This window comes from Equus quagga, chromosome 3, assembly GCF_021613505.1.
Source record: "Equus quagga isolate Etosha38 chromosome 3, UCLA_HA_Equagga_1.0, whole genome shotgun sequence".
In the NCBI taxonomy this organism is placed as follows: domain Eukaryota; kingdom Metazoa; phylum Chordata; class Mammalia; order Perissodactyla; family Equidae; genus Equus; species Equus quagga.
The window spans coordinates 151,535,277-151,557,100 of NC_060269.1; the positions used below are offsets into that span (position 1 = coordinate 151,535,277).

At 50.9% G+C, this 21,824-nt stretch overlaps 1 protein-coding gene across 5 annotated transcripts in view; it reads right to left on the reverse strand.

The window, feature by feature from the left end:
• Positions 1-7,363: 7,363 nt before the first annotated feature.
• AFAP1 (actin filament associated protein 1) overlaps positions 7,364-21,824 on the reverse strand; it is a 157,739-nt gene continuing 143,278 nt past the window's right edge. For all 5 annotated transcript variants that reach the window (XM_046656236.1, XM_046656237.1, XM_046656235.1 and 2 more), the window contains 3 exons: positions 20,841-21,031; positions 10,922-11,086; positions 7,364-8,039 (listed from right to left, as the gene is read on the reverse strand). In XM_046656236.1, the coding sequence (XP_046512192.1) occupies positions 8,013-8,039; positions 10,922-11,086; positions 20,841-21,031 (383 nt within the window). In that variant the 3' untranslated portion in view covers positions 7,364-8,012. The remainder of the gene's footprint in view (positions 8,040-10,921; positions 11,087-20,840; positions 21,032-21,824) is intronic.

The following is a 21,824-nucleotide window of genomic DNA, read 5'->3' on the forward strand; positions in this document are numbered from 1 at the left end:
TTAGCGAGGTCACCTGCCTAACACCCGCCTCCACTTCGGGACAGACGCCTCGGAGAGGCGGGTTCTGACGGGCTTGTTTCCTGTCGTGTCTGCAGCGCCCGGACACAGCAGGTGCGCCGTGAATGTTTCCCCAGGGAGCAGATGAATGGCTGATTAGGAATGATTGAGGAGACCAGGAGTGTTTATCCTGCTGAAAAGATAACTCACAGAGGAGAGGATTTCAGCTCAATTAAAGTCTTAGGGGTGCTGCGGGACATTTCACGGCTCGGTGGGCTCCTGTCATTTGATGTGTGAGTCACGCACTTGACACTCAGCCTGGGAGTGTCGAGACCAGGCCTGGCGCAGGGACGCCAGCACGCAACGGTTAGCGTTACAATATCACTGTTGGGCTTGGCAGCAAAGGGCCTGCCCTGAAAGGGCCCCCAGGCGGGTGGGAACACGGCACATGTTCAAACCAGCCATAATATGGTAGAGAGCTACACCAGGTAGGATTTTCCTGATGGATGTGTCCCGAGATGGGATGGAAAAGCCACGTGCATGTTGTTTGTGGAAGCAGCACACACCATGTGCACCATGGGAGGCGTGGGACACGCACCTGTGCACACAGTGTAGGGACACATCTGTGAGGCACACCTGTACACAGAGAGTGTAGGAACCTGCCCCTGTGAGGCACACCTGTGCATGGAGGGATATGCAGGGACCCCTGTGAGGCACACCTGTGCATGGAGGGAGGTGTCACGACATGACCACTGAGGCCCCATGTACAGACAGATCACAGGATTTTCCTGGGAATGCCGATCCTTAGTGGGGGGAAAGGGACAGGGGCAAACGTAAGGAAAACCCACAGTGACACACGTTTCCTCCTACGTGAGGCAGGGTGAGCAGGTGTGGCTTTGGCCAGTCTCAATCATTCCAGTGGGCTCTGGGGCAGAGAGGCTGTCCCCCGCTGTCTGGGCCCTGCCCTTGGGGGATTCAGGCCAGGACAGTGGCCCTGAGTGTGAGAGCCCCCAGCAGGGCCAGGCATGGGCTCTGGACTGGCCAGGTTGCACGGGAAAGGCAGGCTCACCGGCCGCCCTTCACTATCTCCAGGAATTGGCTCCTGGCCCCTCCAGGGTCAGCGAGGTCCCAGGTGTCAAAGCCTCAGAATAAAGATGGGGTTGGACACGGGGCAGCCCCCCTGGTCAGAGGCCGCCCAGGAAGGACAGCCAGCTTACAGCTCTGCGGGCCCCACCCCTGCGGGGGATTCCAGGATAGACCAAGCCTCTCGGCGTCCAGGACCAGCTTGAGCTAGCCCCAGGTCAGGGGGCGAGGCCACCTGACCACTCGACTGAGTCATCGCCCCTGGTGCGTTTCCTATCCCGTGTTTTGACTAATTTGTCCCTTTGGAGGAAGAGAGAGCCATGTTTAACAGCATCCTAAAACTGATGAAGTTTGTGTCATAAAACTGCTGGGTCACAGACATGCGCCAACGTCCTCCCTGCTTCCCGTTAAGGAGCGGGGCTCCTGATTTATGCTGGGGAGGCTGCGTGTCCCCTGCTCCCAAAATTACAGCACGCATGATGAATATGCCCGAGTCATCGGCGAGGCTTTGAGAAGCAAAGCCAGGAGCTGCGGTGTCCTTGTGCCAAGTGTTAAGGAAATCGGAGGCAGCTCCCCTCCTTCCGCAGCCCACCAGGAGCCCAGGATGAGCTGTCACAAACAGGCTTAACAAAGCCGCCACCGGGCCCCAGGGAGAGGGTGACCCCGCTGGGCGGCGAGCGCTGCGCACGGAAGACTGTGCTCCCTGGATGGTGCACGGGGCGCCACTCTGAGGCACGAGGCCCAGGGAGCCACGGCCGTCATCTGAGGCCGACGGGCAGCTCCTCGCACCTCCCTCCTTCGATGTGGCGGCTTCAAGCGATGAGAGAAGGGGACCCTTCGTTATCTGTGACGGGACTGGCCAACACCCCACCCCATACTGCAGGGGGCATAGAATTGGGGAGAAGGAGGCACCGCTGGGTCATCTGACCCTACACCTTTGAACTGTGGGTCCAGGTGGGCAATCTGTCGCCAGGCCGTCCCTGGGTCCCACAGACACGCCTGTGCACTGACTCCAGGCCCACCTTCTCTGGTGATCAGGCCCAGCCTCACCTGCCTGCTGAGCGGGCATCCCGCGGGCCCAGACGCCCCCTCTCACCTGTGCAGCCCTCACTAAGCTGCTCCCCGCGCTCTCACTCCGGCGACAGTCAGCCGCTCCAGCCACGGCCTGTGCAGGTGCTGCCAGCAGGGCCAGCCCAGGGCGAGTTCTGGGGAAGCCAGCCCCCGGGGGTCCTCCGCGCCTGCCCCACCTGCCGTCTCCATCCCTGTGGGCATGAGCACCCTTGGTGGCACCAGCACACCTGCGGGCGGGGTGCACTCCACAGCCACCTGCTGCAGAGGGGCTGTGGGCCTGCCTCGGGCTCCTCGTCACCCTGACTCTGTCCCGGCGGGCAGTGCTCTTCCTAAAAACCGGAATCTGGCTGTCCCTCCCATGCGAGAAGCTGTGACACACTCCCGGGGGACCCCCTCCTCCACCGACTCGAGGCCTTTCAGCGCAACTCCACCCGCTCTCTGAGCCGTCCCTGCCCTCTCCCTCCCGGCCCGTGTGCAGCCCCCATGGTGCCTGCCTTCCTCCAGGGGCTCACACTCTCACTCTCCACCCTCTGCTCCTGAGGGCGCCTCCCAGAGGAATGTCCTCCTTTGCCCCGCCCCCCTCCTTGCTGAGCTCCCATTTAAACACCATGACCGAGCTCAAATACCACCCCCACCCCACAAACCAGACCCACTGCCTCAACGGCCGCTGCTCCATTCTGTGATTCTAGACATCGCCACAGTCCTGCCCTCGCAGAGCGCATCAGAGTTATCTTTCTATACGGGAGAACCGGCTGAGAGCGGGGTCATAGCTGATGCATTCCTACCTCAGCGCCTGGCACAGCGCTGGCACTTAGCAGGTGCACAAACGTTCCTTGAATGGAATATTGTGGTCCCAGGGACTAAAAGCCACTGGGGAAAAAACCAACTATGGCTTAAACTGAGGTTCTTTGATGAAAGAGGCTTCTTGTTAACAGAAACAAGACACATCCCACACCTCCTCCCTCACCGTGACTTCTCGCCCCCTCGCCCACCCGTCAAGGGACCAGCAGCGCCTGGAAGTCCAGCCTTGAGCACCCAGGCCCCTCCCGCCTGCGCTGCAGAGCCCGTCGGGAAGACACGGAGGCTGGGTGGAGAGCACGGTTTTATTAGTAATATACACACGGTCACGCCGGAGGCGCCAGTCTGCGGGCTGCACTGTGTCAAACAGCAGAAAAGTCAATTAGTAAAGCTGGCGATTCAAGTGAGGCTCTACAGAATGGGGCAAATGGGCTGAAAACTTCCATTTCCATCGCGAGTTTCTTTTGATAAAAGTTTTTACTTTATGAATTAAATACATTGAGAAACACAGTGAAAATCTATTTACAGTCATTTAAAATGGGCACTGCCAACATATTTAATTTAAAAAATCCTTCCTGTTTCTTGTTTGCTTCTTTCAAAGAGAATTTTAAATATGACTTTAGTTTTTAAAAAATACAATAAGGAAATAATTACATTCTCAATATGAAAACATTTTACAACTTATAGCCACGGTCAATCAATGAATATCTATAATTTAAAAGGTGATGTTTAAAGTTAATAATTCCTTTCTCATTAGAAAATCAAATACAAAGATTATCTTATTAAAAACACCTTTGGTCCCTAAGAATTATGATCAGATGATCCCGTTTCAAAAATATCTTTCATGGCAACAATGAAAAATACCTGATAATACGTGTACACTGTGAAGTCGAGCTTTTCTGGAAGAATGGAACAGGAAACATTTCACAAAAGATGGGCAAAAGGATGCATCTGAAGCCAACAGCTCCCGGGGGTGAGGTCTCCTCCTCCACAGATGGCAGCAGTCCCCCCACAACTTGGGGGGCCACTGAGAGGTGGCTCTGCTTGTATTGTGATGCTGTGTGTGTAGACGGCACAGAATCTTTCTTTATTTTTAGTTTATTTCACAGTATCAACCCGACCCATCGTGGGGATAAGAAGACAAGAGTAATAAAAACAGGAACAAATAATTACCCTCTTTAAAACTATGCCATGGCTTGAAATTATTTTTCCTATTAAAAAAGTTATTTTAGAAAAAAGAGGAAGGCAATAGTTTCACATTTCACTGTTGCCGGGCCCCTTCTGCGAACTGGGGAGACCGTGCACGCACTGCAGCGGGGCCGGCCAGGCCCGGGCTCCTGGGACAGGCCATCAGTAAGGACCAGCGTCTGTCTCCTGGACCTCGGTCAGGCCCTGCCAGCCGCAGGCTGGGCTGCAGCCAAGCCCGAGCAGAGAGGCAGAGGACACCGCCTGGTGAGCCAGGTCTGTGGGCAAAACTTCCCCCAGGGAAGCATGTTGACAGAGATAATATTCTCTTCTGGAAGGAAAAGATGTGACCGCAAACAAAGGAGTTTTGCCCACGCTCCCTGTGCCCACCCGCAGCTTCAAACCCGTCCCCTTGGAAATGTGTACACCAACTCCAACTGTTGGCACGATTGAAACAAATCTGAGACTCCTTCCTCAGGGTGGCCTTCGGGGCCCAAGACACAAACTTTCTGAAACAGACTTTGCAAAAGATGGCAAATCTCCAACGTCTCAGAGTCGAGCGGGGCTTTTGGAAATAGCTGAAAATCCTTCAGGGACAAGTGAAATGAACAAGGTGGAAGACGAGGCGTGGCAACACCAGGGTGTAGGAATGGAGGGGACAAGACCGGCGGCACACACACGGCGGGCAACCGGTCCCCAGAGTCAGTCCCAAGAGAATAGCTCTGGAAAGATCCGCGTTTGGGAGGCCACGCCCATCTGACGGGGGAGTCCCGGCATCTGGGGCCACTCCCCAGACCGGCTACCCTGCAGTGGACCCAGCCTGAGGCCGGCGAGGGCGCTGCTGGCTTCTCTGATGCACACAGATGGGCCCTGCCTGACCCTCCACGGACTCTGGGCAGAGGAGGGCAATTGCCTCCACGTGTCCCCGCTCAGTGGTGACACAGCAAGCACCATGACCATCGCTTTGTTTCTGTGCAAAAGGTTGGTGAGTAAATAAAAAACATTATAAAAATACAAAAACGGAGGGGATTTTGAAGGTTGATGACACAAAATATAGTCAGAAGCAGACCCTGAGGCTGACAACGTGGCCTCAGCTTCTAAGGGAGCCCGTGAGCTGCAGAGGTGGCCACTTCATGCCAGCCCCTCCGTGTGGCCACCGCATGCCTCTCCTTGGGTCAGGATCCTGGTACAGTCTGGCCAGCACTCTGTGGACATGGCCATCTATTAAAGGGATGGGTGACGTTTCTAACGGACTCTGACTCCCGCCCGTGGCACGTGCCCTGCCTGCAGTGAGGGCCGGGGTTGGGCTCCCACCCGCCTGGCCGGCCTCCTCACAGTCGTCCCTCGGCCGCCCAGAGAAAATGAGATCACTGTCAGAACTGCGACAAGATGTCTAACGTGTGTCTAATATGTACAGATATAAATTAAAAACTATATTTATTGAACATATACAAATAAATAACTTATTTTGAAGCAAATGCTTTAAACTAACTTTCTGATCAAATCTAAGAACCTCGAGGGGACGCAGGCTGTCACAGTAGCCAGCGTCGGCAGCCTCATCTCCCCGGGACCCATTTTAAATGGCTCTGTGGAACACAACGGGACTCGTTTAAGTTCACCATTCTCTTTAAAAGGCTTACGGTTATGAGAGTGAGTTAGAATGAACTAAAAACTGGGGTTTTTTAAACACAAAATACGTGCACCCAGAGTCTGAGGACCAGGGCCCAAATCCTGCCTCCGGCACCAACTGGCCATTATCAGGGGCGGCCCGTGGAGACAGTTGGGGTGCCGTGGAGGGGACGCTCTGCCAGTGGTCCGCCGCCAGCCCAGCAGTGCCCACCCTGCCAGGCCAGGGTCGGGAGCGCAGGCTACTCGTGCTTTCCCTTCGTAACGACGACGGAAGCCCGGCAGTCGTCTGGGCAGAGGAGGCTGACAATCAGAATGACCCAGGAGGCTCAAGGGGAGAAACTTTGGCTGGAAGGCAGCAAAAACCTACGGTGATCAAACTTTTTGCCCTTTACAGGAAATGAGCTCCACACAATGCAGAGCGGCCCAGCTTCCTATGGTGACAGGAGAACCACGGGCCGGGGAAGATGGGCCCGAGGGCGGGCTCCCTCCTCCCGCCTTCCCCCTGCGATCTCCTGGGCTGGATCTCCCGGGCTGGATCTCCTGGGCTATCGGCGGTGCTGGTGGACGCGCCTCAGCTGCTCAGCTGTGAGGAAAGGGGCTGTGGAGCGAGAGCGCCAGCCGACCGCCCACAAGCCCAAACGCTCCTGGCAGATGGCTTTGCAGTCAATTTGAGTGTCGCGGGACGCCTCTTAAACAGCTGCCAATTCCGGCTGTCAAACTTCCTTGTGCGCTGGAGGCCAGCTTCCTGCCCTAGTGGATCAGATCAAACACAGCCCCCCCAGGGCTCGGGGACCCGGTCATCAACCGTGACCCCTAACCAGGAAGGCCTGCGGATGGCGTGGCAACCCAGCACGTGCGGAAAGGCCGCCCGGGGGAGGCACCGGGAGAATGTTTCCTGCCGTCTCCTCCTGTATTTGCCAAGAACGCTCCAGGGAGGGACGAAACGGTACTACCGGGCAGTCCTTGCTTCGGCAGGAAGAGCTCTCCACGTGTGGCCTCGCTCCCCTGAGCCAGTCTGCAGAGCCTCCTGAGGGCCTGACTCACGTCCTCAGCAGTGGCTGCCCTTCCCGTAACCCAGAACTCCGGAGGCGGGTCCCTCTGGAGACAAAGGAGAGTTAGGCTGGCTCTTAGACCCCCAGGGTAGGAACCAGCTCCACCCAGGAGCCCCGTCCGTCCCCTCCACGCCTGGGCGTCTGATCGCTCCAAGACACACACAGAGCGTGCAGACAAGGACTGCAGGAGAGCCTGCCCCGCTGTATGGCGAGAACACCGCTCGGATCTGCACGGAGAGGCAGCAGGCGGGGCCCTGCTCTTGCTCCAGGATGTTACGTTCTGCAGTTTCCAGAACCTGCTTCCTTTTCAAAGGATTGACAACCCAATTGGTACACGGCCTGCAGATGTAAGTCTAAGCACGACCGCTGTGCGGCTGCCCAGTTCTGGAGGGCCACCCGCCGGCTGGGAAGGGGAAGAAAGGGTTTGGGATTTGGGGAAAAGCAGAAGGACACACATCAGTGGAGTATCAAAAGCACACGGCTGCCTTTCAGAAGCAGTATAAATCATCCACAAAATACGACACAGAATCTCCGAAAACCCTTGGAGCTAAGTGCGACACACAATAAAAAAGAGATCTTTAAAAACTTCAGAAAGATTGGCAGCTTTTCATGTCCTGATGACAAAGGCATCTGTCCAGAAGGAAAAAATGAAAAGGTAAAAAATGCTTCACAGCATGATTTTCTCGTCCTTTTACCTCTAGTGACGAGGGGGACAGGCACGTGGGGAGGGGCCGCTGGGACACCAGTTCCTCCCGTTCACGTCGCAGTGACAAGTCCACGGGTCACGATCGGCCCGAGAGGCCGCCCCGGCCACTCGGGCCCAGACCCCTCCACGCCCGTCCGGGTCTCGGCCAGGGCTGCTGCCCCATTCGGCTTCAGCCTGGGGCTGCGCTGAGCTGGTTAGAGCGCTCACTTCACTGGGTAGAGAGACGTCACTTCTCCGTCCGCTGCAGGTTCTTTCACAATACCTTTTCATCCCTTTTGTTTTTGAACAGATACAGTTGGAAACCAAAGTGTTACCAGTAAATTTCTTTAAGGGCACCATTACACAGTAGAAGGGATACACGTGGGCCGGGGCCGGGGAGGGCGTCCGAGCCGGTCAGGAACGCCCGGCCCGCTGCCGAGCCCTCGGCGTCCCGCGCTCGCCGGTGTCGGGTGGGGCGGCGCCGGCCCGCGCTGCAGCCGTCCTGCGGTCCTCTACGTCCCGTTCTTCAGCTCCCACTCCTAACAAGTGAAGCAGAGAAGTGGGGTACAGATCAAAGCAGCAGGGGGTCAGGCCACATCCCACAGATGTCTGTGACCCAAAAAGTGTGGGCACTCAGCTGCTGTGCAAAACAGCATGGCGGTTCCTCAAATAATCAAATAGAGTTACCATATGATCCAGAAATCAGATCGACCTGAGTCCCACCAAGGACTCTGAAGGGCTGCTGAGCATCAAAGGAGAAGACGTGTGTGCAAGTTCCCACCACAGGGCCTGGACCGTGCAGCCTGGTCACCGCGCAGGGACTGTCCCCCTTGGTGGCACTGTGTGCAGCAGGGCTGATCTAAGCAAACGCCTGACGCCCATTGTCTTCCCAGGGCTTTATTAACTGGGCCGTGAGTACACTGCACACCTTTGCATAGTGCACAAAACTACCAATTCCTCACCTTTTCTAGAACCAAAGGTTCAAGCTTAATTAATGGTTAAAAACACAGCATTAGCAAACGTGGCAGAAACAAAACCAAAACTGAGCTACTGTCCACAAGAAACCACACGTGAGCGCCTTCAGGCACCTGACGTTCCAGCCCGCCGAACCGCTCAGGCACGGCGGCTCTGAACCGCAGGACCGCGGCCACCACGCCCGGGCTTCCGGAGCTGTGCACGCAGCTTCCCCGGCTGAGGGCCCGGAGCAGCCACTTCTGAGCCCCCTTCTGAGCTAGGAAGTCCTGTGACAGGGGCCTTGAAAGCGTCCGACTTTCCGGACTCGCGCTCCCATGTTCAGAGCGCTCCTCATTGGGATCTGGGGGTTGTCATAGGAACACCTCCTGGCACGATACTTCCCGGGCCCAGAATGAGTCACACTCCTCCGGTCCTCAGATAAAGGCGGGGCCGGCCGACAAGACCACATGTGTGATGCCCCTGCAAGTGGGCTGATGCTCCCAGAGTCGAACGGCCAGGTCACCACCCCCTCCCTGAGTTGTGGGTGCCTTGTCACTGTTCTCAAGAATCCCAGAAAAGCCCTGCTCCATCCTATTCTCTTAGTGAGGCTGCGGGCAAGGCTCCTGGATGCCTCCACGGTGTGACTGGACCCGTGAGCAGGGACAGCCACTTCCCCATGAGTGTGCGCCACTCTCAGAGGCCGGCGGTGCGTCTGAGTGGGCTGTAAACACACATTTCACATCTACACCAAGAGCTGGCAGGAGTGAAGAGCACCCACGTCTCTGGACAGTGCGAGCTGCCCCGGAACTCGAGCCCCTTCGAGGCTGGAGTGGCATCATTGTAAACCTGATTTCTTTGACAGTAAACAAAGCAAATAAATGAAATGCTTTTACTGCCTTTCTCATCTGCAAATAATTAGGGGGACTTTATTGGACAGCTCAATCCTAAATAGCTCTCAGCAAAACACACTCCTCTGTGAACAGAGCCTAACAGTTACAAGCTGACAGCACCTGATGGATGCTAATGAAAGGAACGGAAACGACACACACTATTTCCTCTTTCCCCCCAGCCTACCCACACACAGTCTGCCGTCAAATGCACTGGCTGCGAAGGACGGACATCCTGGGACGCTGCCCATCACCACAGCCACCGGGGACCTTCCTGCGAAAGCGCCAGACACAGCAAGCGGGGAGCACTCATGCTCTTCTCTAACACCAGACCTGCTTTCAGAAAACAGTGCATTTCTAGCCAATTTGGAACGGGTTCCAATGCTGCCAAAGAACAAAGTAGCAACAGCAATTCGAGGCCCCGGAGACCAGGAGGGGTGGACACCTGGCCTCCATGTGCGTCAGGACCAATTAACTTCATCGGGACGAATGAATGTACTTGTACCAAGTACGAATTTTTGTGTGACACACTTTTAGTGACCACAGTCAACAACAGTTTGGTCTCATAAACTAGAAATCGGTTTTTAAATTTTCTGAAGTTTTTAAGATTAGCATCAAAAGTTGATAGTGGTTGGGGGTTGGCCCAGTGTGCACGTTCCGCTTTGGTGGCCTGGGGTTCACTGGTTCGATCCTGGATGTGGACTTGGCACTGCCTGGCACGCCATGCTGTGGGAGGCATACCACGTATAAAGTAGAGGAAGAGAGGCACGGATGTGAGCTCAGGGCCAGTCTTCCTCAGCAAAAAGAGGAGGACTTGGCAGATGTTAGCTCAGGGCTAGTCTTCCTCAAAAAACAAAAATACAAAACAAAATTATTAGTGGCCAGTCCCATCAGAAGCCCAGAAGATACCACAGGATGGACCCAAGAGGGACCCTACTGCAGCCTCAGATGGCGGATTTATAATGCCGGGCATGGGGAGGGGCTGGAGAGGGGCTTATGCCTGGACATTTTTTTTTAAAGGATCTTAGTGGTCACCTGGTCCAATCTCTACTCCACCAAGAAGAATTCAAGCCAGGGGGCCAGCCCTGTGGCACAGCAGTTAAGTTCAGTGCACTCTGCTTCAGCAGCCCAGGTGCACCGGTTTGGATTCCGGGTGTGGACCTAGCACCGCATGTCAGCCGTGCTGTGGCAGCGTCCCACATACAACGTGGAGGAAGATGGGCACGGATGTTAGCTCAGGGTTAATCTTCCTCAAGCAAAAAAAGAGCAATCAAGTCAGGAGAAGCCAGGAGTCCTGCCCCTTCTGAGACGGAAGCAGAGCTGCTGGTTTTCCTGGCACCAGACAACAAACGCCTCTAAGGTTCTGGTCTTTTTTGCCTTTGAATTCCCAAAGGAGGCAGTTCCTAAAGGAGCATCTGCTGTGGGAAGAGCTTGGTAAACAGTCCTGAGATGCATCTAACAGCAGGCTGTCCCGACTGGAACGGGAAGACAGCGCAGCTCCCCCATCCCTCCCACAAAAGCCTGCAGCGGGAGAACGGCCGGGCCGCCTGAACCTCGACCCGGGGAGGGGCGGGGCTCACCTTGGCCTTCCGAAGCACGTGCCCCCGGCAGGGCGAGCTGCTGGCGGCCGGCTGGCTCTTCTTGAGGATGGCCGCGCTGTTCACCGGCACGGGACCCTCTGCATCGCTGGTTTCGCAGCTGGACATGGGCGAGTTCTCCAGAGTCCGATGCCTAAAAACCGGAGACTGTTAATGGAAAGAGAAGACTCGTGTGAGGTATGATTTCCAGGTCATCAGTATTTTCCAGAAGGAAAGTAGCTTAAAGGAAAAATGGGTTTTGGAAATAGAAAAAAAAATAACCACAATAATAAGGACCACCATGTAGTCAGTGCCTGATTTGGAGAGCACCTTCGAAACGTCCACTTTACAGACAGAAAGACCGAGGCTCAGAGCGATGCTCTAACCTGCCGGTCACGGCTGGGACAGGGGAAGGAGCGACTCCGTCCATGTCTTTTGTATTCGTGCGGCTCTTCCAGCCGTATCACGCAGCCTCCGAGGTCGAGGTCTTTCTAATTTCTACAGCTCTCGCATCTGAAACACCCAGGCTGCAGAGCCGCTGGTGACCAGGGCCAGCGGCAGCGTGGAGCGCGAGCTTACAAACCAGCCGCACAGGCAGGGGCTGGCGGGGCCCCCCGAGCAGACTACCACCACGGCTCTCTGATTGGCACAGCAGAGTGTGTATGCCAGGGGAAGGCGTTTTCAGCAAGACTTAAAATGGAACACATGCGTCTTCAGTGGCCCAGACCGCCCCCTGGTTCTTCCCTACAAGACTGCAAGCTGCTCTGTGGGAAGAGCGTTGGCAATTAGCTGCCCACCCGAGTGGAGTCTCTGAGGAGCAGGGCTCCCTGTTGCTACTGGGTTCTCTTTACTTGGGAATGCTTTTGAAAGGCAGCCTGGGCCGGAGGGCGTGGGGGTTGGAGGGTCTGGGAAACAGGCCAGAACACCACCATCCGTCTCTGGCAGAGGCCAGGCCACCTCCTGAGCAGGTGGCACCGACATGCCTTTGGGACAATGTGTCCAACGCACCGCCATGCCAAGGATGTGGTCAAGCTGGAAGAGCATGCACAGCTGTGACACCGGGCAGGTGATGGCAACCAAAGTCCAAGGAGACGCTCTCGGGAGACGGGAGCAGCCGAGCCCCAGGGTCTGCGGGCAGGCAGCTCAAGGAGACCGGCCCTGCGCCTGCAGAAGGACGAGCTGGGCCATTTGGGCCGAAAGAAAGAAGGAAGAGCTGACAAAAGGGGCCAAGAGGGAAGCCTTGAGAGAGGGCGAAACCCAGGGGGGTGTGGGGTCGCCACAGACAGGAAGCCACTAGCCAGGCCCAGATGTCTGACCCGAGAGGTAAGGATTTAGGTTCAGAGGCCAACCTCGGCGAAGGCAGGTTCAGGCAGGAGCCAGACCTTAGCGAGCCGAGGATGAGTGGGTGAACTGGGCACCGTGGTTTCCAGCAGTTCACTCTGGATGGGAACGTGTGAAGCACAGGGCAGTGACCAGAGGGGAATGTGGGGCCAAGGCGGAATGGCTTCTTTAAGCTGGAACATGGCAGAGAATCTTTAAATGCTTTGAAGGGAGCCGGCCAAGCTGAAGATAGAGGAGGAAGTCAGGAGAGACTGGCACCAGAGCCCAGCACCTGTACTCCAGGGGGGCCCGGGATGACGATGCTGGCAGCTCCTCAGACGCCCTCCAGGGAGCTCAAGAGGCCCAGGGGTCCAAGAGGTGTCCTGCCTCCAGACCACCTCTGACGAGGGCCACCAGGGCCCACAAGTCTGTATGCCGTGAGGAAGGACCCCGCCCACACCGGGGGAGCCCACAGCCTTACCACCTCTGTCCAGGTGGCACTGGCTGCTTACGCCCTTGGTCCCAGTTTCTGCTGGATACTGAGATGCCCCTGGATTCTGTTTTCCACTACGCCCCCCGCCCCACTGCTGTGCTGCCTTCAGAGCACGTAGCAACATCTGACAGCACACACTTTACTGTCCAGGTCCTTCACTGGAACACGAGCTCCACAAAGACGCACTCGCATGGTCACACTGGCTGCCGTGTGCCTACGGCAGATCCTGGCACACAGGAACACAGCATGTATGCATAAATATGAAACCTGTGGAATGGATGACTGAGTATACAAACTAACGAACACACGAGTGGACGAACACTTTCTCTGGCTGGGCGCTGCGACAGGAGCGTTCACACACACGCCCCACATGGTCAGCAATATGATGATGCCTGTTTCACAGATGGAAAGCATCGAGGCCCAGAGAAGGTGCAGAACCCCGCAGCCTGGCCTGTTTGAGGCTAGAGTCTGCTTTCCCAAACGCTGCCCTGCCGCGGCCAAAGGAAGGGCGGCCCAGCTGGCGGCGGGGGCCCAGTGCAGCTCCACCTCGCGGCTTGATTATTACTCTGCAAGTGCAAGGAGGCCATCTCCTGAAGTGGGAGGCTGCCCGGTGGAGGGGCCGGGCACTGGGGTTTGCAGGAGAAGGGAGGAGTTCTGAGACAGCGTCTGTGGAGGACAGCAGCATGAGGCGACGACGGCGAGGCAGCTGGGCTGCTGGGCGAGGTGAGGGGAGGCCGGGACTCGGTGCTGCTGCACGTCCGTAAACCCACCCAGGACTCCTGGGAGGGGCCTTGGGGACCTCAGCCAGGCTGGGTATTTTGCCAAGGGGGTTGGAAAGAAGGACCCGACATGCCAGCATTTGGGGTGCTGGTGGGGTGCGGGGGAGGGGAGACATCTGGGGCTTCAGCTGAGAAGGAAGGGGCTCAGTTCAGGTCTGTGCTGGGGCAGCTGTGTGCTCTCAGGCACTTCACTGTACCTGTCTGGGCCTCAGCTTCCTCATGTGTAAAATGGAAGCAATTACCTCAGACTCACAGGTAGAGAGAATTTGATGGAATAATCCCGTGAAAAAGACCACAGTAAATTCTCAGATGAGAGGGAACGGTAAACCACTGAGGGTGCTAATTCATGTCTGAAAAGCGATCTCCATCCGTCCTGTTAGATTCTAAGAGGGTACAGACTGTGTTTTGAAACATTCATTCCCACTTCCCCAGCACCTGGCAGAGTTCTCAAGACTCGCTGGACATTTTATAAGAATCTGCTACATTGAATTAGTTTCTCTAATGAACTGGCATCAAATTAGGATGTGATTCCAAGGAGATAAAAAGAGTTGCACCAATTATAATCAGACTCTGCGAAGGGGAAGAAAACAGACTCAGTGTTCCCACCGCCTTTTAAAAAGTTCAGAGAAAGAGAGTGGGTGGAGCAAAATGGCGGGTGAGCTGACCCGAGATTCTCTCCCCTCCAAAATACAACAAAAGATTGGAAGAACTGACTTTCAGAGAATAAACATAATGCCAGCTCGTTAGAGACCTACAATACCAAGAAGGCGGAGATCATAAACCTTGCTTACACCCTCGGAGGCGCTGGAACGGTAGGAGAGAACATCGCTCCCTCCCCTAGAGTCTGCGATCGCTGCGCCGCGGGTCGGGAAGGAGCGGGGGAGAGGCCGCACGACTGGGGGATCATCCGGGACTCCTGCCGCTGATTCAGTGGAGACCCGCTGACGGGGGGAAAGCTTCCGTCCGCGGGGACCCCATAAACCAAGGGCCTTGGGAGACCAGAGAACAGAACTGATCTGAACCCAGACCTGTGCGTGTGAGTAACAGCCCCTCCCCCCACAGCAAAGCCAGTGGGCGCAGCCATCTTGCCCCAAGGCGGAGAGTTCATACCATGCTGCTCTCGACCCCCATCTAGTGGCGACAGGCTGTAACTGCAACCGAATTCTACCACCATGAGAAACAACCGCTCCTCTACCATCCAGCAATTTATAAAAGCCCCAGACCAGAAGGAAAACAATAAAAACACAGAATTAAGTCCTGAGGACTTGGAATTAGGTAAACTTAGTGATAATGAATTCAGAGCAGCTATAATCAAAAAACTCAATGAGGTAGAGAGAAAGATAGAGAAACAAGCCGAGTTCTGGAGTTACTTCACAAAAGAGATTGAAATCATAAAGAAGAATCAAACAGAATTACTTCAGATGAAAAACACAATGGACCAGATAAAACAGAATACGGATTCCCTGAATGCCTGTGTAGACAACATAGAGGAGAAAATTAGCATAATCGAGGACAGACAGGCTGAATGGCGCCAGACAGAGGAAGAAAGAGAACTAAGAATTTAAAAAAATGAGGAAAACCTCCGAGAGATAATGGATTCAATGAGGAGTAAGAACAGAAGGATCATAGGAATTCCCGAGAATATGGAAAAGGAAAATGGAGCAGAAAGTGTGCTTAATGAAATTATTGAAGAGAATTTCCCAAATCTAGGGATCAATGGAGAAATGTGTGTAGAGGAGGGTTTTAGATCTCCTAGATTTGTCACTGTAAAAAGACCCACCGCAAGGCACATAGTAGTAAAGTTGGCAAATAGGAAAGATAAGGAAAGAATACTCAGGGAAGTAAGAAAAAAAAAGAGAATAACCTATAAAGGAGCCCCTGTCAGACTGTTAGCAGATTTCTCTACAGAAACCCTACAAGCTAGGAGAGAATGGAGTGACATATTCAAAGCTTTAAAGGATAAAAACCTTCAGCCAAGAATACTGTATCCAGCAAGAATTTCCTTCAGATATGAGGGAGAAATTAAATCTTTTCCAGACAAACAAAAGTTAAGGGAATTTGTAACGAAAAGCCCTCCATTACAAGAAATCCTCAAGAAGGCTCTCATACTTGAAAAAAGAAAAAAGGGAGAAAGGGGACACAAGCCACAGACTAGGGAGACCGATGGACAGAACCAGAGCAGGATAGCAAATATTCAACTATAGCATTAGGGTAAAAATAAGGAAACTACCAAAACAAGGACGATCTTAGCACTCTAGCTACAAATTAATAAGACGAGTTGGAATAAAAAATGAAAATAATTATTTAGGAGGGGAAGAGCACAGGGTCTAAGTCAGTATTGGTCAAGTAGGTAAGAGACCACCAGAGAATAGACTATATTATACACGAGATTCTAAATACAAACTTCAAGGTAGACACTAAAATAAAGTACAGAACAGAGTCACAAATCATAGATAAGGAAAAATCTAAGAAACCCTGCATAAGAAATTGCAGTATTAAATGGGTAGTCTAAAGCACACAGGAAAAGAAACACAGGAAAACAAGATAATGAGCGACAGATTGACAGCATTAAGTCCACATGCATCAATAATCACTCTCAATGTGAACGGATTGAACTCTCCAATAAAAAGACACAGAGTGGCAAAATGGATTAAAGAACAAGATCCAACAATTTGTTGCCTCCAGGAAACACACCTCAGCCCCAAGGACAAACACAGACTCAGGGTGAAGGGGTGGAGGACAATACTTCAAGCAAATAGCAAGGAAAAAAAGGCAGGGGTTGCAATTCTCATATCAGACCAAGTGGATTTCAAAATAAGACAGGTAAAGAGAGACACAGAGGGACAATATATAATGATCAAAGGGACACTTCATCAAGAAGAAATAACACTTATAAATATCTATGCACCCAACACAGGAGCACCAAGATTCATAAAGCAACTATTAACAGACCTAAAGGAAGATGTTAAAAACAACACAATAATAGTAGGGGACCTCAACACCCCACTCACATCAATGGACAGATCATCCAGACAGAAAATCAACAAGGAAATAGTGGAGCTAAATGAAAAACTAAAACAATTGGACTTAATAGACATATATAGATCACTCCACCCTGAAGGAGCTGAATACACATTCTTCTCAAGTGCACATGGAACATTCTCTAGGATAGACCATATGTTGGGAAACAAGGCAAGCCTCTACAAATTTAAAAAAATTGAAATAATAACCAGCATCTTCTGAGATCATAGTGCTATAAGGCTAGAAATTAATTACAAGAAAAAAGCTGAGAAAGGCACAAAGATGTGGAGACTAAACAACCCACTACTGAACAAGCAATGGATCATTGAAGAAATTAAAGAAGAAATAAAAAAATACCTGGAAACAAATGAAAATGATAGCATGCCATACCAACTCATATGGGATACAGCAAAAGCTGTATTAAGAGGAAAATTCATCGCAATACAGGCACATCTTAACAAACAAGAAAAATCCCAAATAAGCAACCTTAAAGCACACCTAACTGAACTAGAGAAAAAAGAACAAATGAAGCCCAAAGTCAGCAGAAGGAGAGAAATAATAAAAATCAGAGCAGAAATAAATACTATTGAAACGAAAAAGGCAGTAGAAAGGATCAATGAGACAAAGAGCTGGTTTTTTGAGAAGATAAATAAAATTGACAAACCACTAGCCAGACTTACAAAGAAAAAAAGGGAGAAAGCTCAAATAAACAAAATCAGAAATGAGTGAGGAGAAATAACAACAGACTCTGCAGAAATACAACAGATTATAAGAGAATACTACAAAAAACTATATGCCAACAGAATGGATAACCAAGAGGAAAGGGATAAATTCTTGGACTCCTACAATCTCCCAAAGCTCACTCAAGAAGAGGCAGACACTTTGAACAGACCAATCACAAGGAAAGAGATTGAAACAGCAATCAAAAACATCCCAAAGAATAAAACCCCAGGACCAAAAGGCTTTCCTGGGGAATCCTACCAAACTTTCAAAGAGGATTTAATACCTATCCTTTTCAAGCTATTCCAAAAAATTAGGGAAGATGGAACACTTCCTAACACATTCTGTGAGGCCAACATCACGCTGATACCAAAACCTGACAAGGACACCACGAAAAAAGAGAACTACAGGCCAATATCACTGATGAACATAGATGCAAAAATTCTCAACAAAATTTTGGCAACCAGAATTCAGCAATTCATCAAAAGAATCATACATCAGGATCAGGTGGGATTCATACCAGGGACACAGGGATGGTTCAACATCCGCAAATCAATCAACGTGATACACCTGACAAATAAAAATGGCAAGCAATAGGATATATTGGAGTATATGAGGAAGCCATTTGGTATAAACCTAATTCGGCCTGACTTTTTTTTTCAAAAGGGCCTGACTGTGGCTATTGAGCACGCATTGCATATCTACTTAGACATTTCCTATGGCCAGAACAAAGGCCCTTGAGATAAAGGTGCAACTTTCCCCCACATTAGCATTTCCTTAGGGATAAGCATTTTTCCTTAGGCTAGGAACTGATTGCTGCACTCACCTCCCAGCTCACCTGTGACCACCCAGCTGGAGACAACAGACTGCCACCCTGCTGTGTTCACCGAGACAGCAGACCTACCTGCTATTTCCATCAATCGCTGTGCTGACAGAGCAGTCTCGCGACTATTGTAAAAGGGACATTTCAATCCTATGTGAAACATCCTCTTTGAGGGTATATAACCACCCTTATACCCCGACTTCTTTGGAGTGCTCTGTTCCTTTGTGGAAAGACTCTCCCGGGTTATAATCCTCAGATTTAAGCTCAGAATAAACTCACGCAAATTTTCATTTATAGATTGGATATGGATTATTTTCGTCGACACACCACATCAACAAACTGAGGAATAAAAACCACATGATCATCTCAATAGATGCAGAGAAGGCATTTGACAAGATCCAACAGCCATTTATGATAAAAACTCTGAACAAAACGGGCATAGAAGGAAACTACCTCAACATAATAAAGGCCATATACGACAAACCCATAGCCAACATCATACTCAATGGGCAAAAACTGAACCCCATCCCCCTGAAAACAGGAACGAGACAAGGATGCCCTCTATCACCACTCTTATTTAACATAGTACTGGAGGTCTTGGCCAGAGCAATCAGGCAAGAAAAAGGAATAAAAGGAATCCAAATAGGGAGGGAAGAAGTGAAACTCTCGTTGTTTGCAGACAACGTGATCTTATATATAGAAAACCCCAAAGAATCCATTGGAAAACTGTTAGAAGTAATCAACAACTACAGCAAAGTTGCAGGGTATAAAATCAATTTGCATAAATCAGTAGCATTTCTATACTCCAGTAATGAACCAACAGAAAAAGAACTCAAGAATACAATACCATTCACAATCGCAACAAAAAGAATAAAATACCTTGGGGTAAATTTAACTAAGGAAGTGAAGGACCTATATAATGAAAATTACAAGGCGTTTCTGAGAGAATTGGATGACGACATAAGGAAATGGAAAGACATTCCATGTACATGGATTGGAAGAATAAACATAGTTAAAATGTCCATTCTACCTAATGCAATCTACAGATTCAACGCCATCCCAATCAGAATCCCAATGACATTCTTTACAGAATTAGAACAAAGAATCCTGAAATTCATATGGGGCAACAAAAGACCCCGAATTGCTAAAGCAATCCTGAGAAAAAAGAACAAAACGGGAGGCATCACAATCCCTGACTTCAAAACATACTACAAAGCTACAGTAATCAAAACAGCATGGGACTGGTACAAAAACAGGCGCACAGATCAATGGAACAGAAGTGAAAGCCCAGAAATAAAACCACACATCTATGGACAGCTTATCTTTGACAAAGGAGCTGAGGGCATACAATGGAGAAAAGAAAGTCTTTTCAACAAATGGTGCTGGGAAAACTGGAAAGCCACATGTAAAAGAATGAAAATTGACCATTCTTTTTCACCATTCACCAAAATAAACTCAAAATGGATTAAAGACCTAAAGGTGAGACCTGAAACCATAAGGCTTCTGGAAGAAAATGTAGGCAGTACACTCTTTGACATCAGTATTAAAAGGATCTTTTCGGACACCATGCCTTCTCAGAGAAGGGAAACAATAGAAAGAATAAACAAATGGGACTTCATCAGATTAAAGAGCTTCTTCAAGGCAAATGAAAACAGGATTGAAACAAAAAAACAACCCACTAACTGGGAAAAAATATTTGCAAGTCATATATCTGACAAAGGCTTAATATCCTTAATATATAAAGAACTCTCGCAACTCAACCACAAAACATCAAACAACCCAATCAAAAAATGGGCTGGAGACATGAACAGACATTTCTCCAAAGAAGATATACTGATGGCCAATAGGCACATGAAAAGATGCTCATCATCGCTGATCATCAGGGAAATGCAAATCAAAACTACACTAAGATATCACCTTACACCCGTTAGAATGACAAAAATATCTAAAACTAATAGCAACAAATGTTGGAGAGGTTGCGGAGAAAAAGGAACCCTCATACACTGCTGGTGGGAATGCAAACTGGTGCAGCCACTATGGAAAACAGTATGGAGATTTCTCAAAAAACTAAAAATAGAACTACCATACGATCCAGCCATCCCACTACTGGGTATTTATCCAAAGAGCCTGAAGTCAGCAATCCCAAAAGTCCTGTGCACCCCAATGTTTATTGCAGCACTGTTTACAATAGCCAAGACGTGGAAGCAACCTAAGTGCCCATCAACAGACGAATGATAAAGAAGATGTGGTACATGTATACAATGGAATACTACTCAGCTGCAAAACAGAACAAAATCATTCCATTTGCAATAACATGGATGGACCTTGAGAGAATTATGTTAAGTGAAATAAGCCAGCGAGAGAAAGATAATCTGTGTATGACTCCACTCATATGAGGAATTTAAAACTATGGACCAAGAACAGTTTAGTGGATACCAGGGGAAAGGTGGGGTGGGGGGTGGGCAGAAAGGGTGAAGTGGTGCACCTACAACACGACTGACAAACATTAATGTACAATTGAAATTTCACAAGATTGTAACCTATCAATAACTCAATAAAAAAAAAAGTTCAGAGAAAGAGAGAAGAAAATTCAGTGTTAGTGAACTGAAAGCACAGCTGAGGAAAGTTCTGGAAGCTGACAGGTGAACTGTGCATCTGCCGTGCTGACACCAGGCGACGATGAGCAGCCACTTCAGAAAATGAGTCGAGCATTTTCACTGGACGCCCATGACCACACAGCCGCTAGGAGAGCTGGCAGGACATTACCTGTGGACTCGATGTCCCCGATCTGGGCTCGATGGCCAGCCCCAGAGTAATGCCGCCTGCCAGGGCCTTCTTCAGGCTCTCCTTGACCTCCGTCAGCTCCAGCTCCAAGTTCACGCGCTCCGTCTCCTTCTGCTTACACTCCTCCTCCAGCCTCTTCAACTTATCCTCCAGAATCACCTGGGTCTTCCTACCTGAAAGCCCAGAGAGAGGCCATTGCTCCAACCGCAGGCAAGGATTTCAAAACAAGGGAGGACACTGGTGCCCCTAAAGGGAGCGTGTGGAACTTGCAGCTTGAGCTCCCTGACTTGGGTCCTTTCTACAGAACTCAAATTCAGCTGTTCTTTAAAGGAACAGAGTCCCTTTCTAATCACTTTCCTTGGCTGCAGCTGGAAGAATACGGACCAGGAAGCGCACGATGCAGATTCTCACAAAGCTGAGGAGTTCTGCGTCTGGGCTTCCGTGCACTCATTTAAAAATGGGGGCTCAATCCACTTGGCTTCCAAAGGTGCCACTCACTTGGAAAGTCTGGGTATTGTTCCGTTCTAATTCTTCTGCCCATTATTCTTGACTCATCTTACTGTTGGATGGTCAAACTATACCACAGCTTGCGTCTCTACAGAACATGGAATATGTTTTTTAAGGCACATTTGCTTATTTATTTTATTTGCAATGTGTTACAGTGACATACGAGGGCAGGTAATGTACCCATTGGACAGATAAGAAAACTGATTCCAAGAGCTTAACTGACTTGAGTGCGTGGCCCTGGTCTCGTGCTCGGGAGCACGTGAAGGCCTCTTTTTTGAGGCCAAAAGCTCGTCTAATCTTTCCACATCTTCGCTATGTGGCAAACTGGAAACAACAGAAGGAAGGAATTCTACTTCTGTCATCTTGACGTAAAAACTCCTGTCCAATTCTCTAATAAGCCCTGGATTCCTCCCAGGCGGCCTGTGCCACAGGTCACATCTTGCCTCCTCCTTATCTCAA